Source organism: Anomalospiza imberbis, chromosome 12 (genome assembly GCF_031753505.1).
Source record: "Anomalospiza imberbis isolate Cuckoo-Finch-1a 21T00152 chromosome 12, ASM3175350v1, whole genome shotgun sequence".
Taxonomy (NCBI): domain Eukaryota; kingdom Metazoa; phylum Chordata; class Aves; order Passeriformes; family Viduidae; genus Anomalospiza; species Anomalospiza imberbis.
The window spans coordinates 10,210,396-10,225,478 of NC_089692.1; the positions used below are offsets into that span (position 1 = coordinate 10,210,396).

At 38.0% G+C, this 15,083-nt stretch overlaps 1 protein-coding gene across 3 annotated transcripts in view; it reads left to right on the plus strand.

The window, feature by feature from the left end:
- Positions 1-12,348, plus strand: part of CHD9 (chromodomain helicase DNA binding protein 9) — a 71,841-nt gene extending 59,493 nt beyond the window's left edge. For 2 of the 3 annotated variants that reach the window (XM_068202710.1, XM_068202712.1), the window contains exons 31-38: positions 501-664; positions 1,590-1,862; positions 2,618-2,786; positions 3,703-3,842; positions 4,321-4,542; positions 5,350-5,478; positions 7,478-7,582; positions 8,899-12,348. In XM_068202710.1, the coding sequence (XP_068058811.1) occupies positions 501-664; positions 1,590-1,862; positions 2,618-2,786; positions 3,703-3,842; positions 4,321-4,542; positions 5,350-5,478; positions 7,478-7,582; positions 8,899-9,756 (2,060 nt within the window). In that variant the 3' untranslated portion in view covers positions 9,757-12,348. The remainder of the gene's footprint in view (positions 1-500; positions 665-1,589; positions 1,863-2,617; positions 2,787-3,702; positions 3,843-4,320; positions 4,543-5,349; positions 5,479-7,477; positions 7,583-8,898) is intronic. The other variant, XM_068202711.1, reaches the window with a different exon arrangement.
- The last annotated feature ends 2,735 nt before the right edge of the window (positions 12,349-15,083 follow it).

Sequence of the window (15,083 nt, forward strand, 5' to 3'; positions counted from 1 at the left end):
ACACACTGGAAAGATAATAGGGAAAAATAGTGGTTAAAATGGAACAATTTAATTACCCAGGCACACATGTTCAAAGCATGGAGCATCCAGTATTCCATGCAATAAAAAAATGGGCTGTTCTTTCAAGTATTATCTCAATAGATTTGCCATGTGCTGGTGATAGACACCTTTAATTTCTATTTAATTCTATGCTTTAGTGAATGTTGTCTTACCAAATAAATATGTAAAGTGAAGACTGTCTGTTAGATTACTCTGAAGCATGTCTGTGTCCAAATAGCTAAATGTTCAACATCTTAAGCTTCAAAATTCTAACAGGAATATGTGTGGAATTTACATCCCTAGAAAAGGATCAGCCTGAAAAACCTAAGAGATAAATTCTTCAGTTTAACTTTGTGTTTGGACTTCCTCTGAGCATTGTTGTGTGTGTTTTGTTCACCTGAACCTCTTACAGTGAGTGTTTAATTCCCTTACAGCATAATGATTTTGATGGTTTTATTTAGCAGAAGGAACTCCACATATAAAAGCCTATGATGAAGAGAGTGTGGCCTCTCTGAGCACCACACAAGATGAGACACAAGACAGTTTCCAGATGAATAATGGGACACCAAATTCTGGTTATCTCCTACAAGGTGGATACATGCTGGCTGCATCCTACTGGCCAAAGGCAAGTTCATAATGCAACCTTGAAAACCAAAGTAGTAGTTGAAAGTGGGCTCTAACATGAATGTTCTGTTAAGTATGTTAGAACCAAGAAGCAGGGGAAGTAGCTGTAGGATTTGAGCTTCAGGACCTTTTAGATGTTGTTATTTTGTCTCCTGAAACATGCATTTAAATCTAGGCACTGCTTTTCATAGTTTTTGAAGGAGAGTGTAACTGTAATGTCACGGATCCTTGGCACATTGTGAAAAATTACATTCAAAGTGTAAAAAGTTGACTTACATCAAATATAACGAAGAGTCTTGAACTCAGAAATAAATGTTTGCTTACAGAACTTGCAATTTTAGCAGTCACAAGTTTTATTTGACAAATAAATGTGAAATGATCAGAAAATCCAGTCGTTTCTGTCGTCCTCATGTACTTAACTGAGTTTATTGGGACTTGAGAATTGTGTGTTATGGAGGTGTGTGATTATCTGTGTGTGGTGCACAAAGGATGGGAATGAGTAATTACATGGTTTTGGAAGCTAAAAGGAAACATGAATAATAGTCTGTAGATTTAGTTGTGGTGCTGCTCACAGGTTCAGATCCTGCTAACAGTGAGTCAAAGCCACACATACAACTACTGCTTTTGTAGTTACCATATCTTTCCTTTAAAAATCAGGGAGATCGTGTATTTCAGTCATTTGCCAGACCCTGTGCAGATGAGAGAAATTGCATATTTGTTTAGAGGCACATAGTGAAATAAAGTACAGAAGTGCTTTCACGGATTACAGCAAATCAGTACAAATCCAGGAACTTCAAAATCTTCAAGTCCGAGTCCAGTGATAAAAATGTTGTCATTTCTTTTCTCTGTACAATTAAGAGCTAATACATAAATGTAACAGTGTTGGTAAGCATTGGCCTTACAAAATGATTTTCTCTTATTTTTAGGATCGAGTGATGATTAACCGACTGGACAGCATTTGTCAGACAGTGCTGAAGGGCAAGTGGCCTTCAGCCCGAAGGAGCTACGACAGCACCACAGTGGCATCGTTCTACACCACCAAGCTCCTGGACAGCTCAGGGGCAGCTGCAGAGTACAGCGAGCCCGGTGCACCCACACCCCCTCTGGCAGCTGTAAAGGAAGAATATGACCAATCAGCCCAGCTGTCAAAGGTGAAGAAGCATGTACGAGAAAAGGAGTTTACAGTGAAAATCAATGACGTATGTTTATTTTTATTGCCCTAGGACCTGGTTGCGATTGCGGTGTGCGGCATGCTTTACCTGCAAGTGGCTGCCTGCTCTCACTCTCACTTCTTCACACACTTGTTTGTGGGTATTTGGGTCTGCTGCTTCTGGGCACTGAGTGTTTGGGGTTTGGGTTTGGTTTTTTGGGGGAGGGGGGGTTTTCTGTGTTCTTTTTTTCTTTTTTTTTTTTTAATTTGCTTAAGCCACTGGAAGGAATTTTTTTTTCTGAATTGAATTTTTGCCATGCTGATGCTTCCTCAGACAGCTTGTTTTATGCTGTTTCTTACAAACCTGGTTAGTATAAAAAGGTATTTCTGCTGTTCAGCATTTTTTTTTAACATTTGCACAAGCACTTTATTATTTCACGGTCTTTTAGAGGATTGCAGGAAAATTCCCTGGTTTAAATGCAGGCTAGAAGCTTCAAACGTTTTATTTATCTGTAGTTTGAGACCTGTTTGTAGCACATAAAAATATGTGACTATTTCCTCTTGTAGTTGAGTCTAGGACTGGATTCAGGACGTAAACACCTTACCAGTATCTGGATTTTTCAGTTCAGATGAAATTTCTGTTCATATTCTGGTTTTACATGGAAGAACTAGATTGTACAAGGTCTAACACTGTTTTCATTCTTTCTCAATTCTGCTGGAGTAACTGTATGTGAAAATCCTGATCGTGAAGTAGTTCTTTCTGCTTCAGCAGAAGCTCTTCTAATCCTGGCATTTATTTAACAGGAAGGTGGTTTGAAATTGACTTTTCAGAAGCAGGGACTGTCTCAGAAAAGGCCGTTTGAAAGCGAGGAGGGTGCATTGGGTCAGCAGCAATATCTGGCTCGGCTACGTGAACTCCAGAATGCTTCAGAAACCAGCCTTGTCAACTTCCCAAAATCACTTCCCAAATCAGGTACAAAAAATGTCAGAAAGGAGAAGGGTAGTCTAGTATTAAATCTTCTGGGTTCTTCTCTTGATGTCCATGAGTTGGCAATGGAGAGAGTTGTTTGCGGTGTTGTTCTGGAGGAATTTTCTCCAGGGTAGAGACATTCTCCAGTTTGGATCACCTGATATTTTATCACAGTGTCAATTACTGTAATGTTAATTTAGTAGAATTATGCCATTATACACTGTAAACCCCCTCCAAAGAAGACTTTAATAATTATAAAGTGCATCACTGTACACTGACAGTAATCAGTTTAACTCAGAACTTAATGTGGCTAGCTTGTAAATAAAGATGAAGAGTTCCAGATTTATGCCTCTGCCAATTTGGACTCTTCATAATCTTCCTTGTGTCTCATATAAAGAGGCAGTGGAGGACAATAATCTGGAATCAATTTTTGATTTATAGCCAAAAACTTACAGCTTCTTTCATAACAAGATAACAGTAGGTATACTCTGACAAATAAAAATGAGCCTGAAGTAAGGAGTTAACATTTGGATTAAAATATTAGAAATTATTAGAAATGGATGCTTAACTTAGACCACCTTCTGCTTAAATTTTGCAGCAAACCATTAAGGTATTTCTAAACATTTATTTAGGGATGTCTGCCTCTCTGTGTATATGATATCAACAGTTTTCAATGGCTATCATCCCTGTACAGATAAATTTGGAGGGGGTGGAGGGGCAGTAATGAAATTTTCATAGTAAAGTGGCTTTCAGAGCCTGATATGATGCTTTAAGCAGTCATAAAACAAAGGGCAATTTATCTTAGCTGTTACATGTAGAAATTACATACACTCACACTAATTCAAATAATTTTATTTCCTTTTTGTATTCTCTTTATAAAACAAGCTTCTGACACAAGTTTTATTGCCTCATTTTTTAGTTACTTCCAGTCACTTAACAGCCAGTGCCAATGGAGTCATAGTTGACAGTCAGCCTGTAGTCAAAAAGAGACGAGGAAGAAGGAAGAATGTGGAGGGGGTTGATGTCCTCTTTATGAATAGAAATAAACAGGCTAACCATGTAAGTAAACTTGATTTTGTATCCAAAAAATAAGATCAAAATTATTATTATTAGTGTCTTAACTTAGCATAACCAGCTGTCCCTGCTCCACAAAAGCTTGTAGTCAAAACTTTGAGGTTTGGGTTATTTTTTGCTGATAGCTTATGATTACACAGATGAAAACTGGTGGAGTGTCATTAAATGTTTGATATATACAATATCAATAACTGTTTCTAAATTGTAACTTTTAATTCTGATGAACTTTAACAATGTATTATTAAAAATTTGTGGCTTGACATAGCAACACTTGGGCATACCTGCCTGTAACATCTGTTATGGGACCTAATTGGGCAGTGACTTGAAGGGATTTCTGTGGCAGGAGCAGTGCCCAAGTCCTTGAGTGAGATCTGCAAAACTGTGGCTTTCATTGACTTATACATGAAATAATCGTGATGGCTCGTTTTCAGTGCAGTAAAGCAGATGTTTTTTATTTCTTCAGGTTAATCCAGGTATTAACTCCTGCCAGGTTGCTGCAGGAATAAACCCAGCACTCACTTACACACAGTCCCAAGGCATGCTCGATGCAGAGAGCCCAGTTCCTGTTATTAATCTAAAAGATGGAACAAGGCTTGCAGGTGATGATGCACCTAAAAGAAAAGATTTAGAAAGGTGGCTTAAAGAACATCCTGGATATGTTGAAGATTCAGGAGCTTGTATTCCTGTGAGTATTTCTTTCACCTCTCCCTGGCTAAATAGTAAAATATTTCACATATGATGTATTTGGGTTTGTATTCTGTGTTACAGGGAATTTTTTCCTTGTTCTTCTGTTCCACATAGGAAAAGAAAAATGTCCATTTCTTTTTACAGTGTGAGGTCTGCAAGCCTTCCTTTTGTCTCACGAATGTAATTGCCAAGAAAAGCCATACCAAATCAAGACATTTGATCTTTGTATTATTTCACTTGCTAGTTAAAAAATTATCTAGGATAAGAAGACTAATATTAACCATGATACTGATGATGGGAGCTGAAAATGTATAACAGCATATTTAGTGATGTGCAAGAGGATTAAAGAATTTACTGTGGGATGCATCTCATACCTACAGTAGGGTGCTATGGTAGTGGTGTTTGTTTGGGTATGATCTTCTCATACTGTTACTTCTGAATTTGAGTCTTTTTTAATGTTTAGCAGAATGTAAGAAAATCATATGTGTGATATCTGGAATAACAATCTTCCTTCTCCAGTAGGATAATACAAAGCAGCAGCAATCTTCCAGACTATTAAAGCACTGTTAAAAACTGAAAAATTAGTAAAGCAATGGGCAGAGGCATCAGAGAGATGATGTAGTGCTGTTTACTGGGCTGCTTATTAAATGATTGTGATCAGTAAATAGGTACTATTATTAAAATACTTCTGTATTTGAAGTTGGCTTCAAATAAGTGCCTGATTCAAGAGAATGCACAGAAATCGTACTAGTTTTAAACCAGTTATACCAGAAGGATAATTGGCTTTTTAATTCCTTTATAACAGAGGATGCAGCTGCATGATGGGAGGCCCAAACAAAAAAGACACCGTTGTCGAAACCCAAATAAACTGGATGTTAACAGTTTAACTGGTGAAGAACGTGTTCAGCTCATAAATAGAAGAAATGCAAGAAAGGTATTCATGATACTGTTCCCATTGTCATACTCCCCAAATGGAAAATTACTCCAGATGAAGAACTTGGTATACTACACTTGCTAAAATTTTCCCAGTATACAGATGAACAGTTTTTGTTTTAAAGTTTTGGCACAGAACAAAAAAGTCCATTACAATCTAGTAATTTTTTTGCAGCTATGAAAATGTGTAAGATACAGATAGAAACTTAGCCCATGGTTTATAGAACTGAACACTCTGTATGATTGCAGTGTTTGTGCCATTGACTCAGACAGAGGCAGGACCACTAAAATACCTGTTCAAAATATGTGATCAAAGTGGCAACTTCATCAGAAGTTTGAGATGGTTTTTGTAATCTTCTCATTACACTTTTTGACACAATTAGAATTTTATTGGTAGTATATCTGGCATAGAAACTTGTCCTTTGGAATTGAGGCAATCATGTGTACTGGATGAATTTGCTTTTATCAGTAATGTCTGGCATTTGCCCTTTATGGATCCACCAGTAGGTATTGGCTGTCAGTCACATTTCTAGATGAAATGGTAGGGGAACAGGAGAACAAAAGGAGAAGGGAATGCTTATGTGAAAAGGCAGCAGTGGAAGATGTGAGAGCAGGCATTGAATTGAATTTTTGTACAGGTGGTCAAAGTTTGGGAACAGAACAACGCATTTGAACGGGCTCTGGGGAAGGCTAAAGGCAATATTTAAGAAAAGTGTGCAGAACATGACTGGTGTCTGTTGAGCAGATCTGTGTGATGGTGTCTTTGAATGTCAGTGTAGCACCAGAGCAGCAATCCAGGGGGAATCTTTGAGCTGTTGTGTCCATGTATTGAGCATTTTCCCTTTCCTTTGTGGCACTGCCAGCTTCTCTTTTTGTTAGAGCAGCTACAAGGGAAGCATGATGAGGTTTTTTTGTATGCTGCTATATTAAGGTCAGGAGCTTTGTCCATCTGTACAGGAGAGCAAGGCAGAATTTGAGTCTTTAATCTCTTCGGTGTATTGAGACAGCAGCTCTAAAGGGGAGACAGAATGGTTGTGAATCTCTTGGAACTGGGATCCATGGTTGCTCTTCAAGAGCTGTGCCCTGAGGGGTCTTGTCAAAGTTGAGGATCAGGGAGTGAGAGATATGATCTCTGTTTCCTGTGAAAACCTGTGTTTTCATGATGGCTTTTTTCCTCTCAAATTTCTACTCTATAGTTGGTATTTGGATACTTAATTAATCTCAGTTTTTCCATGTATAAGTTGACTCCACTTTCTCTGTATCACCAAACCTGTTTTTTCTCATTTAGTTTTTAAGTCGTGTAATACTTTTGAGTGGCAGGGAGTGAGGGACTAGACCAAAAGTAGCCTAGAAAATATGAGTTTAAGTTGCAGTTTATAGAGAAAGTTAAGCAGAAACTGGAAAATTTTATTTTTTTTCTTTCTGGATCTGAATAATACCTCTAATTAATTTAAAAGCTTACTTTCCTGCTTATATGCTTTTATTAGGATATGCTGTTTAGTAACTTTAACTTGGCCTTTTTTGTGTGAAAAAAACTTCAAGAACTTACTTCATGATGGCATAGCCTCTTAAAAGAAGTATTTTTAGAAATTGACTGAGATGAGAAAATAAGATTTATATACTGAATAAAGGAAAAGTTTAACAGGGTTGTACTTACAACCTTCTTGGTAATACTTGGACTGTTGTTCTCTGTTCAAGCAGTTGCTCTTCTGTCCATTGCATGTCTGAATAAACATAAAATCGGTGGGAATGTCAAATATTGATGTTTTGAACTGAGTTCAGTAGATGAGTTTGAGTTTAGTACATTTAGAACAAATCACATACACATCTATCACCAGGAGTCAGCCAAAAGCTGCATCATGCTCCATGATAATTTGATATGAGGCTTTATTTCTACTGTGTTATTTAAAAGGTAAAAATGAAACACGGTCAGGTATAAATGTTGCCTTTTTTCTTATCAGCTGTCACATATTCACTGACTTCTGTCTTCTGCTTCTCAGGTTGGGGGTGCATTTGCTCCCCCTCTGAAGGATTTGTGCAGGTTCTTGAAAGAAAACCCAGAGTATGGAGTGGCTCCTGAGTGGGGAGAAGTGGTAAAACAGTCTGTGAGTATTTGCAGAATAAGATAACCATGACATGAAATGTATCTGAAAGGAAACAAGGCAAACATTAAAAAACTGCATGCCAAGAGGTGTGATTTTCATTTCTGGTCTTATATTAACAGCAGACACGACTCAGTGTCAGCTTTCTGCCAGCTTAGTTCAGTAAATGCTTTGCTGGCACAGCTGGAATAGAAGAAGGGGGTGGAACAGTGACTGGCAACCCCAAATTAGAGATTTTGTTAAAGATGCTGTAGTACTGTGACTTTTCATGTCTTGAATATAGCCCAGTAGCTTTTAGGAAAGATATTACCCAAGAAATCATTTAAGAAAGAGAATACTTTCTCTGAAGTTCCAGTTGGGAAGAAAAAAATGCTTAATTTAACATATTTATTTTACTTTTATTGTGCACCTTTGAGAAATTGGGATGGCGAAGATACTATCAGTTAGTCTTGCCTTGAAGATAAGGATATATTTTGAACTTGAAGAAGTTGTGTTGTATAGTGTATACCTCTGAATAGAGGTATAAATAAATAATAGCAGAATTTAAGAAAGTAGTAGTTATCTACAGTAAAGAAGAACAGAACTTGAGGTCTGAATGCCTCTGGTTGTATTAAGCTAATATAAATTAGAGTTATTTGCTGAGGAAAAAAGGCAGCTGTACTATGGTGTTGAGTAATATTTGATTTGATGATTTCCATTTTAAAAAGGAAATCTCAAGACAGTGCATTTTGAAGGGAATATTGGTATTCATTTCAATTATTTTTTGTTAGGTAGGAGATCTTAAAGTGGTGAAGCAATGCTATACAAATCCTAAATAGAAGTACTGTGAATTTAATTTAAATTCAGGTTGAGTCTTTATTGGTTTTTCTTCAGTTTATGGATGAGATGAAATATGAGGACATTAAAGAGACACTAGCAAAAATAAAAAGGGCTCAGAGATTGTTGGTCTGTGTGCAATCACACATATTTAACTTTAAATTGAAAACTAATTAAACTGCTAAATGATTGCTGTGTGATAATATTTCAAAGCACTGCGGGTTTAGATCGTAGATTGAGCTTGCTCCTATAATTAGCTATATTTGGCTTGATGTGCCAGGAAACCGTGACTGGCGGGTTAGCAGAGGGTGTGAGAAGATCCGTGTGTAGCCCTCACAGTGGAGATGGCCGTTTAGACATTGGATGTGGTAGCACAAATTCCAGGGGCTTGTCTGGAGATCGGGCCTTTGACACTGTTCTGAACATTTGAGTTCTCTGTTTGCTTTTCCTTTGCCATCTTCAAGCTCCCAAAATGCACTAAAGGGCCGCTGTGTCTCTCGCAGGGCTTCCTCCCTGAAGGAATGTTCGACCGCATCCTGACGGGCCCGGTGGTGCGGGAGGAGGTCAGCCGGCGGGGGAGGCGCCCCAAGAGCGAGATCGCCAAGGCCACGGCGGCTGCGGCCGCCGCCTCGGCCGCCAGCGTGTCCGTCAACCCCCTGCTCGCCAACGGGCTGCTGCCGGGAGTGGACCTGCCCAGCCTCCAGGCCTTGCAGCAGAACCTGCAGAACCTGCAGTCGCTGCAGGTGACGGCGGGGCTGATGGGAATGCCGGCAGGCCTCGCTGCCGCGGGAGAGGCCAAGAACGTGGCTGCCATGTTCCCCATGCTGCTGTCGGGGATGGCCGGATTACCAAACCTGCTGGGCATGGGAGGACTCCTGACAAAATCCACAGAATCCATTTCGGAGGAGAAAAAGGGAAACGATTCAAAGGAGACAGATGCAAAGAAGGAAAGGACAGAAGACCAAAACACGGATACTGGTGGTGAAAACTCTGTTTCAAGTTCTCCTTCAACATCCTCTGCAGCTGCCAATCCTCTCTCTCTTAACCCTTTACTTTTGTCCAACATACTTTACCCAGGGATGCTTCTCACTCCAGGCCTTAATCTTCATATCCCAGCTTTGTCTCAGTCTAATATTTTTGATGTACAGAACAATGAAAGCAATGACACAGGCTCAGCCAAGCCCACAGAAGAAAAGGAGGAAAATTCTAGGGTTAGAGATCAGGAAGACAAAGGGGGAACAGAGCCAAGCTCTCACAATGAAAACAGCACAGATGAGGGTTCAGAGAAAGCAGATGCTTCATCTGGATCTGACAGTACATCGTCTTCATCTGAGGATTCGGATTCTAGCGATGAAGACTGACCCCAGACTCTGCACTTAAATAATAAACTGATTTTGAATTTATTCTTTAATTATTTCATTGTAAATAACCCAGTGTTGAGTGCATCAATGATTTACTGACCGAACATTTCAGTATTTGTTTAGAAGTGCAAACTGCTTTCAGAGACGTTTTGCATGTAATATTTCTTGAAGTTCATAAGTTTCTGAACTTGTATGTACTATCAAATACACAATGGTGTAAAATTACAACAAAAGGCATTATAATTTTGTTGGGGGGTTAATTTTATGAAAATAATGCTCAAGTAAGAGCTGTATATTTAATATATTTGCAGTGAACACAGAATACTTTATGCATATTATTGATTTAATTTGAATATAGTTTTACAGCCTCCTTGACACTTATAATTTACAGATCAAAACTCAGCAATAATTTGGGCAGCTAATGAATGTCATGAAAGCTGTAGAATCTACATCACCATCCATTGCTTTAATTACATGAAAATGCTCTAGTGTTGTGATGCACTGCTGTTTCCAATTCAGGTACAAGTGTGTTTAAAAGAAGATAAATTTTTCCCAATTAGCCAATTAAACTGGCTACCTGTTACCTCAGCTGAGTTAGTTTAGGAAGTTTACATTGGTTTCTATTACTTGTTTTCAGGTTTTGTTTTGTTTTTGAAAGACATCCTGTATAGCATGTTAAAATCAGATTTACTTGAGATAAGACTGTTGGGGTTTTCTTCCCCCTTATTGCAGCTGTTCTCTTTGACAGCAGTAAGGGGAAATTAAAGCAAAAACTGTCTTATCTCATGCTACTTGGCACCATGTAGGTCTATTTAGTTTACACCTTGCAAAGTTTTGGGCTCCCTCTGCAGAATTAAAAGTCCCAAAATGAGGAGTAGTTTCCCCAAGACTCAGAAGAGGCAAACTGTCATAAAGTGCCACTGAAAAGACCTTTCAACACTGCATAATTCATGTAAAAATTGTTTGTTTGCTTTGTTTGTGTAGATTTCTATTTGTGTTTTATGTCATAAAACCTCCTGGAGTTCCCAGTTAATAATGGTAAATAAAGTACAGATAGTTTTGAACTCCTTTTGAGTTTAAACTTCTCTGCAGATTTAAATCTGACTAAATATTTTCCAAAATCATTATTGGGATATCACTTCATATATTATGCTGAGTTACCCACTAAAGAAAAAAAGCACTTTGAATAGTAAGGAAGACAAATTATTCCTAGAAACCACAGTAACAGGGCGTAAGGCATCTGTTTCAAGTCCAAATCCTTAGAACCCTTTACTATATAAAATCTGTCTTAGATTTGATGTGTGATATGATTCCTCCTCCTTCTTAAGCTGCTATTACTCTGACACGGTCGAGGCCCAGATTCACATTTACAGAACTTCTGAACTGACTGAGACTTCAGGTGACCTTGGTTCCATCATTTGCGGTCCAAGAATAGGCAAGTGTTAAGAGAAAATAGATACAGGTACTAGTGAAAGTCATGGAAAAAGCTTTACAAAGGGATAAATTTAAAAATAAAAAACAAAAACTGTATATTTTGATATAGTTCTGTTGCTTGCTTGTACAGTAAAACAACTGTGTTGTTTTTTATCAAGAACTTTACCAATGAAATATAAGTTTCTATGTGCAAATTAACTAGCCCCATGATTAGAAGCAGTATTAGATGTAATTACACAATTATACAAGTACCATTTGGATTGTGCTGGTTACGTATTTTCCCAGATAGTATTCTGATTTTTGGCCCTTCATGCAGTGTCTTAGCAATAGTGAAGTTCAAAAACTGCCAAGAGAAGGGGGTAGCCAATTCTTCATCATTAAAAGAAAAAGTATTTCATATTAAATATTTTGCCCTTTGTGTAATATAGCACTTTTATTTAACTAGGATGCGTCTATGAAATAGCCAAAGTTTTACAAGCAGTTATTAACTTCGTTTGCTGATGGAGTATGTCAACAATACCATCACTTCCCACCCTTCCCCCACAAAACAAGTCCCAAATCTTGTGGCTAAAACCTAATTTATATCAGATTTATGAAATAAAGTATTTTCCTATTATGGTCAAGTAAGTTTGGTTACTGTTCTAGTGATTCTTTCTATGTAATAAGGCAATTACAGTTTCAAGTAATGAAGGCTGGTGTAGACTTGAACATAATTATATTTGGGTTATTTTCTTCATCAGTTTGATCCAGAGGGGGAAAAAGTGTCCCACTATCAGCTAAACTATATGCAAATACGGTTGTATAAAGTTAAGGGTTATAAGGAAACCTCAGTAGAATTACACTAATACTGAAGTTAAAATTAAAAGGATATCCAAGGTGATGATAAAGTGTGTGTTGGTAGTTACTAAAAAAAAACCTTAGCTGTTATTGCCTTGTATTTCTATCCCTTGTTTCAGGCTTCATGATCCAAGTCTTAGTCCAGGTTTTTTTTGGACTTTTGCAATATTTGCCAGTTGTGTTCTGTGTAGTCTGAATTTGCTTTCTGTAGTTGAACAAGCGTCTTAAAAAGTCATTTGTAATTTATTGAATTACTTTCTATGATGTTCTATAGAGCAAATGGAAGTTTAATTATTTTTTATTAAACATATTCTTTGACTACCCGTGATGTTGGCCTCAGTATGTGAAAGTAATGCTGTGTAAGGATTAAACATGGATCTTCCAGCAGCAGAACTCAAGTTTCAGTGCTAAGTTTTAAAATTGAAATTATTCTTAAAACCTTAAAAAGGCCCTGCAAATAAGCCAAGGACATAACACACCTACTTGCCCAAGACCATGGTTTACTCTTGTATAATTTTCCTGGGAATCAATTGTCTCTAATTCTCTTATCTTACAATCAGACCAGCTGTTACTCCCACCCTGCAGTACTTATGGTTAGAAAAGAATGTATGGTCTAGGTTCTGGTCCAAAAGTTGCCTTAATGTTAAGTAAGCATGTTGGCAGTGAAGTAAGTACCTTTTCAGTCTTTTTTTTTTAAAAAACTTTGCATTACTTTCCACATCTTTATTAAAGCTTTTAATTGTATACACAGCACTTAACTATTGCATGTATTTCACACAGGGCACAGACATTGCTCCTGAACCCAAGTTGTCTCCTGCTTGTCCTGTGCCACCTGGCATTGCATTTGAATGATTCGATGGTATCCTTATTTATTTCAGTCTGAATTTTGTCTTCATATCCTGATCATCCTTTTTGAGCTTCTGCAGATGTGTACACAGGTGATAGAAGTTTACATATACATGAGCTCTGTTCTCAGCTTCTCTTTCTCCATGGAAGTCATGCAAAATCTCTAATAGTATTTTTTAAAATTAGTTTTAGAACCCAGTCCTCTTGGTCTATAAATTAAAATATAAGGATCTGTTTTTCAATGGAAATATTCCCAAGGTGCTCTAGGCACTATATTAGTGGGTAGTTTCTGGCACTCCCTTGAAATTTTTCCAAACAGTATGTGCGGTATGATGATTAGATAAAACTTAACAAGGTGTCCAGGGAAAAGTCCTGTCCTATTTGTTTTATTTTGTGTCCAAGAAAATCATTTGTGCCGTGTTATCTAGTAATACATTTTTCATGGATTGCTTAGTGTGACCATGCTGATCACCCCTTAAAATGAAGGTTTGATGAAATCTAATGCAAGCTGTAGCAAGATGAAATGTGCCTGGTGTTCAGGGTTAATATAAAGGGATCTGCACAATAGTGTTACATTAACTTATTTGTGATTTGCAAGTTACTAACGGTTTTATAGGCAGTTTCTGATTTAGCTTTATTACACCTATAATTACCTTCCGCATGAGCAGGCTGTTTCAGTGCAGTGTGGGGTTTACAGTGCTGTAGCTGACCGACATTGAAAATTTAACATCTGTGCATTGTTGGGACCTTGGGCTGGTGGTGTTGTCTGTAGAGCAGACTAATTGTACTGTGTAGCCATAGGAGTTTACAAAATAACTGTCCTGTCTTATCTAAATGTCCCTAATGTTACACAAACAGGCAGTATAATTTCTTTGTTACATTCAGAGGAAAAGGAAATAAAGATAACAGCTTTCCAAGTTCTTTTTATGATTTTTTTTATTGAATGCTGCCTCCTTTCAGGTTCTTTCATGCAAGGAAGGAAGGAAAATGTAGTGCCCAAGATCCTTCATGAAGTTAAACCGGAAAATGAGGACACCTTTGCTCTGCCTGCTGTGTACTTCCAGTGTGAAGGAGACCTGACAGTGCACAATTCTCACTAGTGTTCCAGGTAAGGTCTCCTGAATTAAAGGAAGGCTGGTTTGGGAAATTCTTGGGATCCTTATGACAGATACAGTGTCATCATCTAGAGGGATGAGAGCACTTTCCTTAGTGCTCACCAAAACTGGTAACAGTCCTCACACTGTTTTCTGCTCTCAGATGATAAAACCATTTGATTTGTGAACTACCGTGTCAGGTCCTGTCCTTGACAGTGTTTGACCTGTGTGCAGCAGCTCAAAGTAGGGGGCAAGAGATGTTCGTGGGGAAGATTTCTGAGACTACAGGACAGTAAAAAACATATGTTACTGAGGAGTAGCCAAGCAGCTGTTGGGGACTCGGGCTGAGGGTGTTTGTGGCTGTTACTTGTCATACTGGTAGGTCTAGCATCTAGCAATAGTCGAATTCATTCAAATAATTAACATGCCATATGAGAGTATCTCGTTACTATTTGCATCTTTTTAATGGGTGAGGAGGGGGAGGGAAAGAGGGGAGAAGTGGAGAAATAAGTGACACTAAGTCCTCAGGGATAAAAAAGATTTCACTAAAATGTTTCTTGTCTGAGCTTTCAGTACACCATTAAATAAAAACTTTTTTAAAAAGTTTTCTACACAAGAGCAGTCAAGTTAAACCATTGTTTATGAAGTCTGGATGCATGAAACCATAGGGAAGTACACGGGTGTAATCACAGAACAATAAACTAACCTCAGCTTTATCTTTCAGTATTGTGAGGGTTTGCTCCTTTTTTTATATGAAGGATTTTTAAAGAGTAGATGAATATTTCTCAGTAGAAATTAAATGCTGTAGTAAGTTATTGCTGCTTTGTGTTTTAGTACATACTGTAAATTTAGCTAAACAGAAAAGCCCTACATCATTTATATGGTCTTCTGGGTGGCAGAGAGCTTCCCATCAATGCTCTGCATAACTCAGAGCAGGAACTTGGCCTGATGGCAAAGTTCACAGCTCCTCTGTGTTAAAAAAAAAAAAAAAAAAAAGAAAAGATTAAATACAACCTATTCACTCCTTTTTAAAGTTTAAGTTGTTCTGGTAGTCTAGGGGCTGCAGGTTGGGAGGGACCCTGCTGGCATCACCATCTTCCAGTGCCAGCTCAGGCT